This window comes from Parasteatoda tepidariorum, chromosome 12 (genome assembly GCF_982258835.1).
Source record: "Parasteatoda tepidariorum strain Cologne lab strain chromosome 12, Ptep-v5.0, whole genome shotgun sequence".
NCBI classification, from domain to species: domain Eukaryota; kingdom Metazoa; phylum Arthropoda; class Arachnida; order Araneae; family Theridiidae; genus Parasteatoda; species Parasteatoda tepidariorum.
Window position 1 is genome coordinate 27667760 of NC_141766.1, and position 21027 is coordinate 27688786.

The 21027-nt window shown below is 28.7% G+C and overlaps 2 protein-coding genes across 2 annotated transcripts in view; one reads left to right on the forward strand and one right to left on the reverse strand.

Moving 5' to 3' along the window:
* The window catches only part of LOC107453411 (RhoGTPase activating protein), a 348661-nt gene extending 334259 nt beyond the window's left edge, over nucleotides 1–14402 (forward strand). Inside the window, 9 exon segments of the mRNA XM_087156179.1 lie at nucleotides 1108–1349; nucleotides 3297–3608; nucleotides 4950–5080; nucleotides 6003–6191; nucleotides 7496–7645; nucleotides 8016–8179; nucleotides 8975–9100; nucleotides 10228–10407; nucleotides 13322–14402. Of these exon segments, the coding sequence (XP_087012305.1) occupies nucleotides 1108–1349; nucleotides 3297–3608; nucleotides 4950–5080; nucleotides 6003–6191; nucleotides 7496–7645; nucleotides 8016–8179; nucleotides 8975–9100; nucleotides 10228–10407; nucleotides 13322–13439 (1612 nt within the window). The 3' untranslated portion in view covers nucleotides 13440–14402.
* Nucleotides 14403–18215: 3813 nt separating this feature from the next.
* Nucleotides 18216–20693, reverse strand: LOC147800991 (uncharacterized). Its single transcript, XM_087156180.1, has one exon. It carries the CDS (start codon nucleotides 20691–20693, stop codon nucleotides 18249–18251), a length of 2445 nt encoding a protein of 814 aa, XP_087012306.1. The 3' UTR covers nucleotides 18216–18248.
* Nucleotides 20694–21027: the final 334 nt, after the last annotated feature.

The window sequence follows — 21027 nt, forward strand, 5'->3', positions numbered from 1 at the left end:
ACGCACATGAGCAATCACCTTTCGATTTTCAATCACGTTACTTCTATTTTGCATCGATTTTATCGTAAATCCATGTGGTTTTCGATCACAGTTATTCTTATGGATTCAACACATTATTAATACGCAGCAGTGTGAAGATAAGAAAAAAATAGATTTTTTTCTCTGATCATTGCTGAAAACACAGTAAAAAACGGGAAAAAAACGCTCGAGTTTAAGTCTCAGACCAATTACCTTTACATAAATATTTAACTATAAATAAAGTGAAATCGTAATTGAAAAGCTAAAAATGTAGTCGCCCCCCCCCAAAAAAAAATATATATATTTTATTGATCGCCAATGACGATGGGGCGTTATACTTTCTTAAGACATTTTAACCAATTTTAATTGGAAATGCTTAGAACAACATGAAATCATAATTTTTTTTATACCAAAACTCTGCATATTCGTTCTGTAGTGAACTGATCGTTAAGACACGGTTCCCAGCAGATCACCGAAGTCAAGCATTACTGGCTGCAGTCAGTTTGCTGGTAGGTGACCACTTGGATTAGTCTGCGTAGGGACCAAGGGTGTGCGGTATTGGTCCTCGTTAAACTGTTCTACCGTAAAGTGCTCGACTTCGCGTGCAGGTCGTTTGGCTACCGAAGCGGGGGATCCCCTCGGCAGAGAATCAAAATTGTGATGGCTTGTCTTCGGATTATCCTGAGGGATGTTTCCCAGACCGTCGCCAATAGCCCATTGTGCAGCTCTAGTGCGACGTAAATTAACTACAACTACAACAACTCTACATATATTCATGTCATATTCGAGTATTGTGCCAGGAATCCATGATTTTCAAATCACGTTTTCAATCTCTGTTTTTTTTCCATTTCAGCACTGTTTTATAAGTTTTAAAATTAGATTGATAAAGTTAAGGTTGATTTTTTTTAAGAGGTGACTGGATTTCATAGCAACATTCAAATAGCTCTACAATAAAGTAAAAAAAAAACACGCGGGAATTTATTTGTAGAATTGTTTATTATTTACAAAAAAAAATTTATGTCCCATTCTTCTGCTTATGTGTTTCATAATCTAAAATACTTTTGCTATATTGTAGTCATTTTTTTTCAGGGGCATCACCTATCAACATGCACCTTGGCATTGCTTTCCTTTTATTTCACACCCTGAAACAAAATCATTTTCTGGTCCCTTAAGAATTATGGACTTAACTGCTCCACAAATGCTTCTCCTTCGTAAATTATCTCTTTTGAAATTAACCACTATAATGGAAAAATTTTCCCCATCTAGTCGAACTGGCTGGAGCTGGGGAGTTTCAAAATTCATTGGCCGAATTCGCAACCCTGATTATAAAGGTATGTGATTCATATCTTCATTATCTTCCTACTTATCATATGCTATATATTTTTTTACTATTTCTATTTTCAGTTACTAATTAATATGTGTGAATTAATTGCTGCCCTTGGTTACAAAATCAGCTTAATATGACAGATTTTGAAGAGGAGGCAAACACAACTGCAACATTTTCAACGAAAAACAAGAAATATTTAGCTTTTCTTATTTTATTTTATAACCGTCGTTGAACAGCCGACAAAATTTTTGGGTTTATGAATACTAATGTTCAACTCCATAGCCTTGTAATTTTGAACCCAATCTAGAAGACAAGGGAACTTCTGGATCAAGTATTGGGAGAAATTTGCCTTCGTGGAGGACTTTTTGATGGAACTAACCCGCATTTGCGTTACTTGGAGAGGAAGACCACGAGAACCTCCCATGGTTAGACTGACGGCAAGGGGACTCTAACCCATGATCCGTTTACCACTGAGGATATTTCGCGTCGGCACTGTGGTCAGTGCAAGCCGGATGCGGAATTCGTATCGACCAGCCATCGCCGGGATCGAACCCCGGTTCATCTCATTAGAAGCCGAACGCCTTCCCCTGAGCCATCGCGGCTCTAGCTTTTCTTATTTTTAAAAAATCCTGCAATACACAACAAAAAAAATTTTCTTAAAAATATAATGTTGAGGCACAAAATGATGAAAAAGACTCAAGCGCCTTTCGCATTTCAGATTTTAAGGGGAGATTTTAAGGATAAGGCTTTGTAAGTTTTAAATAGCTTTTTTTTTTTAAAAAAAAAAATAAATAAATAAAAACAGTGATTTTTATAATATCATAAATGAATGTCTCAGAGACTCCCGAACTAGGGAGCAGAAGGGGCTTTAGCTTAACTCCCCCAAGATTTTATCAGTGAAGAGACTCAGCTCCTTCTAAGATTACAATTTTTCACTCAATATTTGTGTAATTAAATTTAAAAAATATATATATTTTAATGTCTGAATTCTAAAAAAAAATTTATTTATTTCAAACGAGTTCTGGCATTTCCTTGGTGAAAACTGCCACCAAATCCTCCTCCTTTATTCATTCCCCTGAAGAAGAAATATAGGGTCCTATTGCTGACCGATGGTCAAAATTCTTGGTTTCAAATGACACAGCGTACAGAATAATTAAAAATAGTAAAACAGAATGAAAAAAAATATCGTTAAATGAGAGATAAATAGTTTCTTTCATTAAATTTATTTTAATTTTAAAACAATTCGAATTGTGAAGTTATCTATAAAGCATTGAAAATATCATGAAAATAGTACTCAAACTAGCATGAAAATACCGAGCATTGAAAATACTGAACAATAATAAAAAATAGTAAAACAGAATATTAAAAAAACACTGTTAAATGAGATAAACAATTTACAGGTAAACAATTTCTTTTATTAAATTTATTTTAATTTTAAAACAATTCGAATCATGAAATTGCAAGTTCAAATTCTTGATTGCCATTTTGCAAGGCTCGGATAAGTTGGACCTGGTTAATACTAATATATAGGGGAGAAAAGCACCCCCCCCCCAAAGAAAAAACACTCTTGTTTCTGTGGTCACTGGAATGTCTTATAGATTTTCTGAATATCATAAAAAGTTGACAGTTTAAGCAAAAGTTTTCTACCATTAACTTCTGGACCAACTTGATGGTTTTTACTAATTTATTTCAGATAATTTTGTGTTTCTCATACGGATTCTCGAATTTTTCACTATAAAAAAGAACTAAACCAAAAGATTATTGGAATATTCTAATTAATTAAAAGAAAATTAAAGGATATTTATCTGTTTATTTTTTCTTCGTTACTGCTACTTTTTCCTTTCTCTTCTACAGTAATTTTTATTTGATACATTTTCTTACATAAGTTTTAAAAGTCATGAACATAACCATTTCGTGATTTTAATTTTCTTTTTTTCTGTTATATTTTCAGATAAAGTTGTGTTTGGTGTTCCTCTACTTCTTATTCTCCAGAGAACAGGACAGCCTTTACCCGTTTCAATCCAAGCAGCAATTCACCATTTACGAAATACAGCTTTAGATTCTACTGGTCTGTTCAGAAAATCAGGAGTGAGATCCCGAATTCAAAAATTAAAGAGCTTAAATGAAACCATTCCTGAAAAAATCAGCTATGAAGAACAGCAAGCTTATGATGTTGCTGATATGTTAAAGCAGTATTTCAGAGAACTTCCAGAAGCCCTACTAACAAATAAACTTTCTGAAACTTTCATTAGTATTTTTCAATGTAAGTTTATTTTAATTTTTTTATATTTTTATTAAATTTACTTTATCTTAAAATTAATTTATGGGACCATTGTAGTCCAGTGATTAGAGAATCAGACTTTGATCCAGAGTTTAATCTTCAACTCCGCTGGGGCCCATTGAGTACATGCAATATATGTGCTCTTAAAATCTGTGGAATCAAAGGTCCTGTGGTCTATCACTAAGCAGTAGCATGGGTACAGGAATCTTAAGGAAATGGCTTCACGAATGAGTGATGCTGCCATCTATCCATGGGTTCCTGAGCCAAAACGTACCTTCACCCTTATGGTGCTCTCTTGTCACCTGAAGGGCGCACTTACATAACTTAATTAGCAAAATGGCCAATGGCTAAAGATATTGGCTTGACCAAGTGCCATTAGAAACAATAAAAACTAATTTACATATCTATATTTAATTTTTATTGGTTTAAACAGCTTTTTAACAACAAAAATTGAATCAACATTTTCTGATATTAAATTCAATTTCACAGTAAAGAAAGTATTCTAAAATCATCCTATAAAGGAATTACACTTTGGCATCTCGAGTTTCAATGGATTTTTTTTAAAATTCATATCACACTATTGTTATTAATATTACTAAGGACGTAAGCGGTCACAGACTTGGGACTTACTTAAAATGCTAAAAAAAAAAAAATGTGCTATAGCTTTACATGATTTATCCTAAGAGACACAAGCACAAAAGCATTTTTAATCATAGGTTCTACATGTCTACCTATATTTATTCAGGGTATTCTGTAATGACTGCTGATAATATAAATTTTTAGAATCTTTGTAAATAATGAGGAAAGAAACTATGTGTATTAGGGATCACAAATTAATATTTACGTTGGAAAAAACAGAGATGTTATCAAGATGTTGTCATTAAAACAAAGGAAATATTAGAATCATTAAAAACTAGATTATTTGAAGATGATGCTGAAAAGTGAAACAAACACATAAGTCCAACTTTTCAAATAAACTGATCTTTGAGGATTTTAATCTCTTGATCGAGCTCGAAATTTAATAATAAGAGTTAGCAAATGTTTTTGTTTTTTCCATTCATAAATATTAATGAGTGATCCTTATATGAATGTTTTTTAACTTCACTTTTTACAAGGATTTTAAATGCATACATTATGGGTAGTCACTATGGAACACCCTATATTTTATACACACAGTTCCATAACATTTTGTACAGTAATTATTATATGTCTTAAAAATGTGGATTGGAAGTCTTAAGTTAACAAACTAGAACAAAATGTAGTCGTAATGAGAATTTCATAAATTTAGTTAAAAACATTTCACTGTTAATTTTGAATTTTTAGTTGTTCCTGAAGACTTACGTCTTGAAGCTATCCATGCTGCTCTTATGTTAATGCCTGACGAAAATCGTGAAGTTTTGCAGTCCCTGTTAGAATTTTTGCATGAAGTTTGTCAACATTCTAGTGTAAATCAAGTGAGTTCCATTTCGCATAACATCAGCACAGTTTTTATTCTAAATTTTGAATTTCAATATTTTCTGTCTTTAGTTTGCCATTGGTAATATTTACATGTAAGTTTTTCTCTCACTCACTAAAAAAAAAAAAAAAAAATGTAAGAAGTAGTATAATACATATCACGTTCTTTCCAAAATTTTTATTAAACAATATATTTTAATTCCGTTAACAGTTCATACAAGAATTTTGTACGCCAGTTAAAATTGTAACCTTTCTACATTAACAAAATGTTACAATCATAATATCATCTCTCAAGTTAAAGTCAACATAATGATTTACCATTTAATCCCTTGATTATTTCTATTAAAATTCCACAGTTAATATCAAGTCATTATATGCATCTAAATTCGTTTGTAAAAAGAGTCCATATTATAATTAATTTTTAATTATAAGTAAAATTTATATTAAGTATATTCCTTAATGCAAGTTGTCTCATAAACTGGAAAAACAAATTACTTCTTTTGAGAATTGAAATGATTTTTAACTCAACAACTAACTTGCTAGCTAAATTAACAGTCTGCAAAATATATATATATATATCAGATTTAATTTATAACTTTTTTTTATCCAATTCCAAATTAATAGTCACAGTTAGACAGTATAGTAAATTTTTTTGTCATAAATTCAATTTTTTTAATAATAAAAAATTTTGTTCCTATGATTGATTTTGATTTCGAAAGATGTAGTAACAAAATAAAGAAGGTAGCCTAAATTAAGAAAATACGTCCCCATTATTTAAAAGAAAAGTTTTCAAATGATACTTTTTCTGAAGTTCACTCTAAATTTATAATCTCTTATGTTTTTAATTTTACATTTATTATTATTTATCATAATATACCATTGTACTTGAAAAAAATACCTTAAAATCAAATTTTATTTTAGATGACAGCTACCAACATTGCTGTTTGTTTTGCTCCTTCACTATTTCATCTATCTACTCCTCGAAGTGCAAGCTCAAGTCCTCGTCGCCGAAAAACTGTTGGAGTTCCCGATTTAAGAGAACTCAATGAAAATAGAGCAGCTTATGAATGCTTATCTTGCATGGTTACTAATTACAAGAGCTTATTCACGGTAACATTTAATGAAAACATAATTTCTTTATTGTATTCTGAGATATTTGCCATGTCTAAAGATCACAATTATTTTATTGTTTTTCCTGTAAAAAAAAAGTTTCCCCCTCCCCTTTTATTCAAAAAGTAAATTATATATTGAGAAAAAGTTTCCAAATTTGTCCAAATGCTAAACACTCCAATAACAATTTTCTACAATGTAAAGGTGCTTACACCAACTGTCATGCCAGACATGAATCATTTTGTACTCTTTCCTTTGCTTTTTAGTGCACAGGGCTGATTGTGCTTCGGAAAAAATTTCCGGAATTTTCGCTAACAGTGATCCGGAAGTTTCCGGAGATCGATGGTCCAGACATTTCAAAAAATCATTGATCACAGAAGCTTCTGGAAATCAAATTTTCAAAGGTGGAACTTAACACAGTTTATTTTATTTGTTTGTAAGGGAGATACTTTATAAGCTTATATTCATGATTAATATTCATTTTTTATCAGTAAATGGTTGTTATAATCATAAAACTCAAGAAAGAAACACATATTTGTAAATTATAATTACTTCTCCAGGTCATCATAGGTATGTGTAAATGGTATAGGTATGTGTAAAATTCTAAACATATTTTAAGTAAACTAAGAAATATTGAGAAAAAGAAAAAAAAACTTGTTTAAATTTTTTTCTAATTTTTCAATTTAAATTGTTTTTTGTTTTTTTTAAACTCTGGAAATTTTCTGGAATTTCGACTTGGACTCACAATCACCCCTGAGTGCATGTGTTGCATACTTGATTGCTTTTTTCTGAAGTATATTCAATTTTAAATAATTACTATGTTTATTTTTTTCTTTTGAAAATTGAACTTCTTCTAGTCAAACTAATAAGATAGTATATAACTTACATTTCCCCCATAACCAATAGTTATAAAGAAAAACGCATAATATGTTAATCCTATGAAAATATTTGAAAATTAAAAAAATGCTATAAATTTTTTTTTATCAAAAATAGTGTGTCAAAGTGCACTATTAGAAATCAACATCTACATTTACACCTTTCATGGCTGTAAATGCTCTCTTTTGCCAACAATGTAACATGCAGACAAACATACATCGATTTTTTTTATTAAATTATGTATTTTAAAAATTATTTATTTATGTTTTTCAGAAAAAAACAATAATTTTGTGTTAATTTTTTTTAAGAAAATGCTTTTTCTTTACTTTCTGAAATACTCTCTGCATCCCGATATTAGTTCAACAAATATTTAGTGCATATTTTTCTCTGTCTTTAGTAACTTATTATAAAGGTACTATTTATTTTAGGTGTCTGAAGAGCTCGTTTCTCAAAGTCGCATATCATCTGCATCATTTTCACAGCCTGCATCATTAGAAGAATTATTTTTATTTTCCTCATCTAATGGACAAACTGGATGGAAAGGTTATATTGACAGCTGTACACAAATGTTTTTAAAGGTAATTTTAAAGGTTTAGTGATAAAATCAACTTTTTCACTTTATCTTATTTATTTAATTGCCATGTAAAATGAAATAACTAAAAAACCTAATATTTTATTTCAGTTTGGGAAAAAATTACACAAAAATATTAATAACGTTGAATTTAAGAATTTTTCACTGTTTTCATTAAGACTTATGATGAAAATAAATTAAAAATGCCATGTTTATTTTAAAGGTATTTAGTTAAAATTTTTAAATTTTTGTACATAATCTTAGTTTAGATTTTCCTTTATGTAAATCATTCAAAAATATGAAAGCATGTTTAAAATTAAAAAATTTTGTGAATTATAAAATAATGCTTTTCTTTAAATTCAAATTTAATTTTTTAGGAAACCAAAGAAAAATATAAGGGCTGGAAAACTGTGTCACAAAATGATCATGTTGATTTGTCTTACAAAAAAGTTGTAGATGGTCATCCTTTAAAACTCTGGAAGGCATCCACAGAAGTTGAAGCTCCACCCGTTGAATTATTGAATAGATTACTAAGAGAAAGGTATATGTTGTTCTCATTTTTAAAAACATAAATATTTGGTATGAATAGACTATAATGCTGCATTAAACAGGTTGTTATTGAATTGTCTGTAATACATATTATAGTTTTAAAATCTTCGACAAAAATACATACTAAATAGTAGTCATAAATTAATATTTAAGGTAGAAAAAATTACTTGCCATCAAAGATTGAAAACAACAAATATTAAGTTAAATCTAGAATTTGAAAGGAATAAAAATGAGATGATATGAATGCCCAGATAAATGATAGATGGTAGAAATGCCCAGATAGAGGCAATTTGATATTTTGCTATACAAAATGGGTTATCCATTAATGTATTTTTTATTCAATTTTAAATTTTTATCTAAAAAATTAAAATGAAATTTTTGGCTAAGAGCTACTGAGAATTGTTTGCCGATTTGATCCAGTTTATTTTGGTCAATTAATTTGTTTCTTAGAAAGTAATCTATGAACAAATGAAAAATGTTTTGAAAATTGTTAGATTCATTAAAATACCTATTACTCTTCATGTGCATTGATGAGACAAAATCCTGTCAAAAATTGCATTTTCAGTAATATAATTGAATTTAAAACAATACAATTGTTATTGAACAAATTGATAGATCATTTTAAAAAAATTTATACATTTCCATAATTAAATTTAAAGTTTAGATAATAAACTTATTATTAAAAATTGAATAGCATTGCTATCTATTTTGTTTTGGTGTCCTCCAAACTTGATTATTATATTTGTACATATTTTGAGATTTGAAAAGTTCTACTTTTATCTTACAGACATGTATGGGATACCTCATATTCAAAAGGAAAATTAGTGTGTCGTTTAAATAAACAAACTGAAGTTATTCAGTACCAGAGTGCTCCATTGCCACCTCATCCACCTTGTGATTTTTGCATATTAAGGTATTACTTATGATATTATTATGATGAGTGCACAGCATTTTTAGAAAGTGCTTATTTTTGATTTACCTTTTTTAAAAGCCCTTAAAGGTGCTTTTTTTATTCGCGGTTTGTAAAGAGTTCTTAATTTCTATCTTTTAAAAACATATTTTTTTTCTTTGCCGTGTTGATTGTTGTTCGAAATTACTAAAATTTGTGATTTTCACAATTTTCTCTGCGACATTTATTTATCAGAAACTAGTTATTTTATCGTGATTGTGTAAAGCTTTTAAAAATTTTATGTTCATAATTAAGAACTTTAAACGATAGAAAAAATCATTTTTATTCCTGCATAGATCCTAACTATGATTTTTTTCCTTTTTTTTTTTTTTGGAAAAAGAATAAAAATATTTTTTAAAAGCTTAAAAAGTACTTAAAAGATACATATTTTTTGTTGAAAAATCTTGCTGCACACCCTAGATTACCTTCCTAATTTTCTCTACTTAATTATGTAATTATTTTGATTTTATTTTCAAAGTACTATTATAATTACGTTTATTATTATATCATAATTGCACAAAAAATATTCAAACACCCATACAACATAAAAGGTTTAAATTAATTTCAGATGAGTTAAAAGCTTCTCAGAATCTACTATGTAGTCTCAGAAATGTTTCTAAAATTTAATCTTGTAAAAAATTAATTTCATTGGCAATGAAATATTTTTGGGACTTTTAGACGCATTCTTGGAAAAAAATAAGTGCTCATTAAGTAAGAATAAAGGAAAGGTATACAATTGCTTTTATGTATTTAAAAAAAGCATCTTTTGTAAATTGCTTTTTAAATTCCTTCTCAATGATATTTTTATCTTTAGTTTTTATATATTTTTCACTGTAATTAACCATTATTCAAGTTTTATTTTCCACAATTGTGTATTATATGCTTATTAAATAAAATTTCTATAATATCATATATCATAATATTTATAGAAAATCGTTTTAGACAAAATATAATTAAAATTCCTTTAATTTAATAACTTCTCCATTTACTATAACTTTTAATTTCAACAAGTCATGTTCAAATTGTGAAATTATTTAATTTTATTTTCAAATTTTATAATTAATTAAATTATACAATATTTTAAAATATAGGTCATGGAAAACTGATTTACCCAAAGGTGCCTGTATTCTAGTGGAAACATCAGTTGAACATCCTGAAGCAGAAATAAACCCTGAAAATGTCAGAGGCTTATTATTAGCATCACGTTATCTTATCGAACCATGTGGATCTGGGAAATCCCGCATAACTCACATCAGTAGGATTGATACAAGGTGTGTACATGATTGTAACTCATTCATTTCTTAGTATTCCTATGTTTAGTACTAATAGCTGAAAAATAGTAGCTGCAAAACAAAATACAATCAGGTGAGTCTTTATCATGTTTTAATCAGTCTATCATCCACCAGTGAAGATAAGTAAGTTAATTTCTTCTATATCTTGATAGCTGTGAAGAGTATTAGTATTATCCATTCACACAAGTCTTGAAATCAGGCATGCAACATCACAAGAGGTACAAAAACATGTTTTTTAACCTCCTGTTCTTCTAGCCTGCTTTCAGGAAAATCTTTATGCCTTAAGTCAATTTTGAGCCAGGCTGGAATTGAGGACTTTGGATGAATGGCTCTTTTTGTCTGTTGGCTATTTTTGCCTATTCTAGCAAGCTGGAATTCTTAATAGATCTGATATAAATTTGATAAGACTTTTTCTAAGCCTGACTGGTCAGAATACTGCTTTTACTAGCCTGTTTTGAGACCTCGTGGAAATGGGTTGTAGGGATTACCTCTTCAAATCTTAAAGCTTGACAATAAGTGAAAATTCAATAATAACATCAAAAGTTATTTAGGATTATTCAAGTTGTATCTTGCTGACTCTATACTGAAATAAAAACTGATGCTTTTAGATGTCAAGATTTTGGTCGCCATTAGTTTGGTAAACAAAATGTGTAGCTTCACAAAGGTGCAGAAATTACTTTTTTAAAAAAATCAAACTTTTTCTATCTATATTTAAATTAAAACTTAATAGATTATTTCAGAAAATGCTATGAAACCTACAGATTATATAAATAATTGACAAGAAAAATTATAATATTAACTTTTTTGAGATATCTAAAACAATTTTATTCACGCTAAGAAATTTTTTTGCCTACAGTCAATCATATCAAGCTACTTACATATAAGTCAAATTTAAATGTCTTCTAAGTCCAAAATTTTATTTGTAGTTTTTAAAATATTTTTTTAAATGTTTAAAGAATCCTAAAATAACAAAGGTTTTTCCCCATCAATAGTCATTTCGCATTATAAGACAAAATACACTAAAAATTATAAAAATCTACCAATATACACGAAATTTTAGTTGGAAGAAAGACCATGAAGTGAAAGAGTGCATTGAAATTTCCAGAATTTATATAATTTTTATTCTAGTATACAAATAACAGAATAAGTTAAACAAAATTTTAAAAAATTCATTTATAGTTATGATTTTAAAAATATAAAAGCTATTTCTTATTAAGCTATTAAAAATTAAGAATTAATCTTAGCAAAAATAGATACTGAAATTGACAATCTGAATATTGTGTATTTCTTACTTATTTATCATTGATATAGCTAACATATCTGGGATGAAAAATAAATTGTACACTGGACCTATATAAGAAAAAAAGTAGAAAGAAATTGTGATATAACATCAAAAAGAAATCTCTAAATTAAAATTTAAAAATAGCTGAAATTTGAACAGGAAAAAAAAGTGTATGCGGGAAACATATATCCTTAGAATAATATCAACAATTTAATAAAAAATATCGATGAGCTATTTTATTTTTTAAATTCTGTGAATACAAATCTCAATGAATGATTTTTAAATCGAGTGAATATGAATCCCAATGTAAGATTTTATTAATCATGTGAAAACACATCTCAATATGTGATTTTTTAATCAAGTGAATCAAAATCCTAGTGGGAGATTTTTAAATCACATGAAAACGAATCACTACGTCTAATTTAAAATCACGTGAATACGAAGCGTAATATGTAATTTTAAAATGTATGCATATGATACACAATGGGTCATTTTGAATTGCGTACATACTACTCCCAATGGGTTAATTTCAATTGCATAAATACCAATTATGATGTGTGATTTTAATTTATGTGAATGATACATTTACATAGGTGAGAAAAAGAGTTAAAAAAATATTTATTTCTCGAGATGAAAAAAGCAAAACTTTCTGTGGAAAGACAAAAAATTTATTTTTATTAAATTGAAAAAATAAGCAGGAGTTCTAAATGCCATTATCTAATAATGCCTAAATGCCAAAGTTCTAAATGCCATGCATATACCATTATCTATGTAATTCTTTTAATTATGATGTAATAATATATTATGATTGTAAAATTTAATGAACAGATAAATAAATTAATAAGGATTTCTGTGTTAACTGCCTCAGTGCTGTGTAATCGTAAAATTATTTTCGACCTACCTTTAAAAAGGAAAATGTTTGCAACCAAAAGGATCATTACAATAACATCAGAATGTTTTGGCAGTTTGTAATTTTTTTTTAAATTTCAATATCTAAAAGAGAAAAACTGATGATAGGGGAAAGAATATCAACAGCACTGAAATGGAGGGACTGAAACATCCTGCTTTGACTGAGGAGGCCCCAGTTTTTATGTTTTCCCCCAAGAGTCTAGCTACGCTACTGATCACACATAGCTATAGAAACAGCATAAGGAGGCACAATCTATTCAATGGTTTTTGCATATCAACCCTACACATTCCACAATTTCTTATCAACAGTTGCTACTCTATAGTTTAAACTCGTTGTTCAATTCATTTCAAGACATATTACCAACTATTTGCTACATGGTTTCTATTTATTTCATATTGACATCAATTTTTGAACAAATTGAACTTACCTTCAAACCTTTTCACTTACCTTCAAATACTTTTTTCTGATATATTCAATGTAATTATGCTCAAGAATTTTAAATAACATTCATTAATCCAAAATATGCTTATAACAAGTATTGTGTATGCTTTTTAACATTTATTAAAACTTCTTTAGGTAAAAGCAGCATTTCATTACATGAGGAATAATCAACTGTATCACGTTTTACTGTAATTTCGCTGCAGATGTGAGAGATACTAATTTTTTTTTTTTTTAAATTTATAAGTTTATTTTATTTTTAGGGGAAGATCTCCAGAATGGTATCATAGAGCTTATGGACATATTTCTACCCTTTTACTAATTAAATTGAGGAGTTCATTTTCACGGTCACGTGCAGATGGACCTGAAACTAAAGTGTAAAGTGCCAACAATTTTCGAATTAAACAATATTTGTAAATATTGCAAATTTACAATGTTATTATAAATTTTATGTAAAATTTGTACAAAAAAAATGATAAGGTAACACCTCACAAAAAATAACAAGAATTACTCTTGCAACAGAAAAACTAGTCATTAAAAACCATGAAATCAAGTAATTATTGTATGTTCATTTTAAGCATGGTTATATTCAGATTTGTAAATATTGTTTATTCCATTTGAGACAAACAGAAGTATTTTATGATTTTTTTTAATTGTAAATTTTTTTCTATAGCATAAATTTATTATATTTGAATGTGAAATAACTTGAAATGTTTATAACTGGTGTCCTAAAAAAATAATAATTGAATAAAAAATGATTGTTTATATCATTGTAAGAAAATTAGAAAGAAAAGAAATGTTGAGTTGAGTTTTATGCATTCAACCATGCTTATTATCAAACTATATTATTTATTCTAAGTTTCAAAAAAAAAAGTTAGTCAATAAATTATCATTTTTGGGACATCCAGTATTTTAAACTTAGTCTTGAATTTAATTTAATTTTTGACAGTTGAAATACTCTCTAGTATATATTAAATGAGTTTTGTATTGTCATTGACTTAACAATATTATTTTCTTAAAGTGGATAAATTTTGTATATTAAAGTGAAGTAAAATGTCCGTGTGAAGTAAAATGTAATACATATCCCTTTTAAATCAAAAACTATTCCATATGTAAAATTATGTTATTCCATAACCATTATAAGTCAAAATTTTAAAAAATGAAGAAAAAAAAGTATTTTATGCATATTTCCTCTATTGTTATTTTTATTCAAAAGTAGATGATGATGTATTTTAACAAAAGAACTTTTGAAGAATTTGTAAAAATATATGACGATGAAAATAGAACTATGTGTATATGTGTTGATTTAAGTCTTGTTGAAATAAAAATATTGAGTTCATAAAATTATTTTCTGTAGTTTCATTATTGCAATTACCACCAGGACCAACAATTAATGAAGTAGATTTTCATATAGCTAAAACTAAAACTATTTGCTAAGGAATTTTTAACGGCATTGAAATAAGATACCTTTTTTTTTTTTAAATTTCAATTATTATAATAATCAATAATTATAATATCCTCATTATTATCAAAACTTTTATTTTCTTGCTTGACTGAATCAAACATTAAAGCAAATAAAAAAATTTAAAATAATTTTAAATAAAATGTAAAAAATTGAAAATTGTAGATTGAAACATAACATTTGCTATTACTACAAAAATCTTAAAATTTAAGACTACATTTTTTAAAAAAAATCAAGGCTCTTTTTTTTTTTTAACAGTACACATTTACCACAATAATCTTTTTTTAAAAAAAGCAAACTGCTAACTAAGAAAAGTATAATAAAAAATAGTTTTTTTTTTTTTTGAACTTTAGAATTACAGTGCCCGCCGCTAATAAAATCACTGGATAATAAAATCAGCCGCTTTATAAAATCAAATCGGCAAGAACCAAATCGTTACAATATTAATGCATGTTAAAAGCATCCTTTAATAAAATCAATGCCGCCGCTTTTTAAAATCAAAATTTTGACTACATAATAAATCAAACGTGCAGTATTTCATCTTCTTTTGTTCTTATTAATAAAATTTTATTTTTCGAAGTTTAAAGATTTTTTTGAGGAAGCAACAGTTACTCACAAGCCTGTGAAGCTGGCGTGGCTAGCATTTTCCTGCGATATACATAGTGTAAGAGTTAAGGAAAAATGTGGATGGTAAGCGGCAAGTTCATAGAAATCAATGTCAATTCCTTGACTTGAATGAAGTTTGGAGAAACCTATCTCACTCAACAGGGGGTCGAATTCTTATCTTACTTTTTATTGAATGAACCATAGAAGGGAGAGAAGTTTCTTTTGTTATCTATCTTAACAGAGAACATGAATGGATTTCCAAAAACTGTGCGCATGTTCCGTAGCTATTGACGATAAACTGCAAACATCAGGAGAAAAATCTGATTTTGAAATTGTTACAAACATCAAAAATTACAAAGTTATTTTCAATCAAGAAATGGAGGAATCAGACTCAGAAGATGAAATGAACTCATCAGTGCCATCTTCAATGGAAGTCAGAAAAGCACTTAATGTAGTGCGGCAAGCTTTAGAACAAAGAGGAGGAAATATCGAAAACTATAAAAAACTCTCAAATGATGTTGAAAAGTTAATTTTAAATACTGAAACTCAAGCAACCATTGATCGGTTATTTGCAAAAATTTTGTAAATTTAATCTTATGTAGGGTTTTACTTTATTAAAATAATTAAATTAGTTAAAATAAAACATTAATGTTGTCATTATTTCAGCTTTTAAAGTGTGTGCATTTAGAATACAAAATTTTTTTTTTTTTCCAAATGTTGAATCGCCTCTTAATAAAATCAGCCGCTTAATAAAATCAAAAGAGCATAAAACGAAAGTGATTTTAATAAACGGCGGGCACTGTACTACTTTCTTTTGAACAAAAAGTTTTAATTGGCAATCAAAATGTTCTACAGGTGGCATAGGGCAGAACTCTCTACATGCTTTCACCATTAGTGTGTGGAGAGTCATAGTAGATGGAAGTTAGCTTCTAGTTAGTAAGCTACTAGGTTAGCTTCTGTTTTCAAACAGATAAAAAAACTTTTAAATTAGGAAATAACATGGAACTGAAAACTGCTAGAAGATAGTTCTAAAAGAAAGCATCATAGAAATTTTAAAAAATATATTTGACAATTAAATACGAAAAATATTAAGAAAGGGGAAAATATCGTAGTACATTCCTATACAACTGAAAAGAGGAACAAGACATGGATTCTCCTTAGATGGCATATTTGAGCGTTAGGATGGCTAATAGTTTCCAGTATAGCTTCATTAACCTTTGGTTTGACGCCCGGTGGCTGAGCGGTAGCGCTGTCATGCCACAGGTTCCTGGGTCGATCCTCGGGCCGGGCAAGGTTGACTCAGCCTTTCATCCCTTCAGTAGGTCGATAAATGAGTACCAAGCATGCTTGGGAACTAAACACTGGGGGTTTTGCGTTGGGCTGACCACCTAACCGGAACATCTGCTCCTGCATCCCAGAGCCCAAAGGTCAAGAAAACTGAGATGGGCACAGTAGGCCTTGGCCCTCTATGGGCTGTCGAGCCGCTGAGTTAACCTTTGGTTTACGGAGCTTAGCCTGTTGAAGTCTGCCCATTTTAATGTACTTCTATATACCAGCCGTGAGAAAAAAGTTAATGGAGCCTTGAACTAGTCATGATAGTTTGAGATCAATTAATAAATAAAAAACATAGAATTGAGGCATTTATTTAATATTCCTTCATACCAATATTCAATGAAAAAATTTTGTAGAGTTTGAGACTACATTTATAAAATAATATTAAAGTAGGCATAATATTTTTGAACAAAAATAATTTTGGGGACGATCCCTCACTTCACCATTTAAAATTTCGATATATTATTGAATTTGATTGAGTTGAATCTATCATTTTTTAAATCAGATGAAAGAAGTTAATCGATTATTATGAAACTAAAAAACTGTTTAAATACTGTTAAAACTAATTTGCTGTGAATAAAAATAGAAATTTAGAAAAAAAAATGTAATTTAGAAGTTCTCCTGAGTAAAATACTAGCTATAACAGAATACCAACATTTTGTATCAGAACAACTAACATAACTTTGAATATGAAGATCTTGTCAAGATTTTAGAATTAGAATATTTCATAAATATTTGCTAAGAAAAAATATTAAACTAATATTAAATATTTTGCAAACGAGATAATTAATTATAAACTTTCTAGAGTAAACAAAATAATAATTTAGAATTTTTCCCAATAAAAATAGTTGAATATGCATCTTTTTTTTTTTTTTTTGTAATAGGTATAGAACATTTTATAAAAGAAAATAAAGTGATTAACAGTTTGGAGATACAGTAGAACCTCGATTAACTGAGGCAATAACGAAGTCTAAATTTTTTTTCTCCTCTCCAAAATGAGCTTGGAAGAAATTATACACATATTAGTTCGCTGTCTGTGTTACAGGCACTTACTCCCCACAAACACACTCAACTTCTATGAAATATTACACCCTGAGAAGATAACATCTATGAATGCTTTGTTAACAGTGGTCATGTGACTTGTAAGTTTAATCATGTAAATTTTAAAAATACAATATTTTATTGAGATTTCTGTTATTTTTGGAAATGCGTCTTTTGATATTTAACTAAGTATAGTTAAAAAAAATTCCATTTTACTTTTTAAAATTTACTACTAGAGTTGATTTCCTTTTTAAATCTTTTTAGCTGTGAAACATAAGCTCATATATGTTTATTTTTATCATTTCAAAAGCGTTCTATTGTTTTTTACTCTAAAAGTAGTTAAATTCGCAAGCATAGAAGGGTTTTATACATGGTTTCTATTAACCGAGATTTCCGATATCTGAGGTACTAGCGGTCCCAATTAGCTCGGATAATCGAGGTCTTACTGTATTTCCAAATTTGTCCTGTTGGTGCCAACTACTACCACCAAGGCCCCAAAGGGTTTTGAACCTGAAAAAGTTTTAAAAAATGGTAGTTTATTCAGGGATGGCTATTAGATAAATGGTTTGTGTAAGTTTATTTACTGTAATTGCCAAAAAATCACCAAAACTGTGCTGGTACTGATACAGAGATCTTGCCAACATTTTCTAATATTAATATATTGCCAAGATTTTGAATTCAGAAGGATTACTATTTTCTATAAGAATCTAGTCAGATAATATTAACAATTTTATTGAAGAAAATCAAAACTATAAGTTCTCTGGAATAAAATATTTGCTATACTTTTCATAACAGAATTTAATCAACTCTGAGAAGTTTGTTCTCAATTCATCTGGTGCATGATACTTTATTTGGCGCCACTTTTCACTGAGAGCAAAATCAGAATGAGTAACATTTTTAAAATGTTTTTGAAGTTTTCTCCAAGGAATATAACATTCTTCAGAAACTGGATAATTATTTTTAAGAAGAATTATTAATTTAGCTGAATGGGACTTACGCCATTTTCCAAATGAAACATTTTGTATAATTTTGCTTATGTTGTTTCTCCACTCCATCATACATTGGTTACTATTCCTTGTAGATACAAGTTCAGACACTCTTGTCCAAGAAATTCTAACTAAATTTGCATTATTCAAATCTGAAACATTAGCAACAAACTTAATTGCAGAAATTAATTTTTCTTTTTCAATTTTTGACCATTTACCTTTTACAACAACTTTTTTGTTGTTCAAATACATTCGACCACAAATAGCAGGACATATTCCAAGTCTCTGACCAATTAAATTCCAGTTATTACCATATTTTTTTTGCAACCACATAACTGCTGAAACATCACTCTTTGTGCAATCCTTTAGTTTTTTTAGAGGATTAAACAAAACTCGAGCTTTATTATATATACTTCTAAGAGTCTTTTGATTTATATCCTTTCCCAATCTCAAATAAAAGTGCTTTGCTTTCAGAAATTTGCGAATCTTGTTGTTTTCAAACTTGTAAAAAGGTAAATTGCGTCCAAGTCCTAGCAATAATTTAACATTATGAATACCAAATCTAGACTTGAAGTCCTTGAAATTCCTTCTAATTAAACTTGTTTCCTTCATTGACCATTTACCATCTGAAATAACAATACCTTGAGATTTAAAAGATTCCATTTTTTCACTTGAAAGATTCAAACATTCATCTTGATGAAGAATAGGTATAGGGAAATCAACAGGTTCTTCAGTCAAATCAAGTTCTGGTATAATAACTTCAACAGGTTCTTTTGTCAAATCCAGTTCTGGTATAACTACAACAGGTTCTTCCATCAAATCATGTTCCGGAATTGCTTCAACTGATTCTTTTGCCAAATCAAGTTCTGGTATAATAACTTCTACAGGTTCTTTTGTCAAATCCAGTTCTGGTATAACTGCATCAGGTTCTTCAGTCAAATCAAGTTCTGGCATAATAACTTCTACAGGTTCTTTTGTCAAATCTAGTTCTGGTATAACTGCAACAGGTTCGTCCATCAAATCAAGTTCTGGAATTGCTTCAACTGATTCTTTAGTCAAATCTAGTTCTGGAATAATAGCAACAGGTTTTTTTGTCAAATCAAGCTCTACAGTTTCTCTTGTTATTCCAAGCTCCGTAACTTCTTTACTAGTTTCATCTGTTGTTAAGTCAAATTCTGGTATAATTACTTCCATAGGCTTCTTTATTACATTAAGCTCAGATCTAATACATTTTGAAGATTTTATATTTCCATAATATTTTTTAGACACATTTGGCTTACTTAATTTAGGTGTGGCATCTTTAAAAGATGTCAAATTCTTTAAAATAGGTTTGTCGATGACAGTTTTTTTGACAGTATTATCTGTTCCAAAGAATACATTTATATCTTGATTAGATGTTATTTCAACGTTATGTAATTTATGTTGCTTACTTGATTTTTTATTCTCACAGATAGGTTTTTTTGCATTAGTAACTGGTGTTCTAAACAATTCAACAAGCGAGATGTTCTTATTCTTTTTAACTGATGAACAATTTATACTTTGAAGATAAACAACATCTTCAGCAGATTTATCGCCACCTCTATCTATATCTAAACTATCTGAAGCTAAAATAAACTTTGGAAGTGGATCTGAAAATTGAATACATTCATTTGACACACTGTTTTCTTTATTATCAGAACGATTGTTTGATGACAAGGGAAAAATAGTTGAATCAACTGATTTTAACTTTTTCATCTTTCTAGTTTCATATTTTTCTTTTTTACCTATAGTGCATTGTTTTTTCACCATATTAAAAGAATCATTGACAGAACATTTAGTTTTAGAAGTTGGTAAAAGAGTTTTAAGCTTTTGCCTATTTTCAACGAATTTGAGCTTTGGTGAAATCATAGAATAGTTATCAATGTTACTTTTTCGACAGTTGAGTAATATTTTTTTATTGATTTTTTGCTGTTCTTTATCTTTTTTCAGTTTTAAATTATACTCAGCCAACTCTGTAGCTTTTTTATAACAATATTCAACAGCTGAAATTTCTGCTTCATCTAAAATATCACTTTTTAATTCAATATTTTGTTCAGTATCTTTAACATAATCTGATCTTTTATACTTTTTATATAAAATACGATTCTTCTTCTTAATTTCTTTAATTTTTTGTTTTATTTCATCAAATACATTGGACGACGAGGAATACATTTTTCTATAATTATGCATTATTGTACTCACTTTCTTAACTTCCAGCGGCAACCTAAAAGATATCTAAAAGAATGCTAATCATTTCTTTAACATAATTGGGAACTACTGTTTGATAACAACCGAACTGCAGAATTAAATTTGAAAAGTGAGTCTATTTACTACACTGAATATAAAGGTTTAACTGAAGGCAGTGTCTATTACACCGACTATCGGTAAGATAGCCTCAGAGCTATCGCGCCGACGTTGACAACAGCGCCACTTTACAGAAACTAATTCATCGGTACAATAGCTATAAGTTATGCTTTTCTACCTGTGTATGTGAAATTGGTAATGGGTTGTCATTGTTTGATGG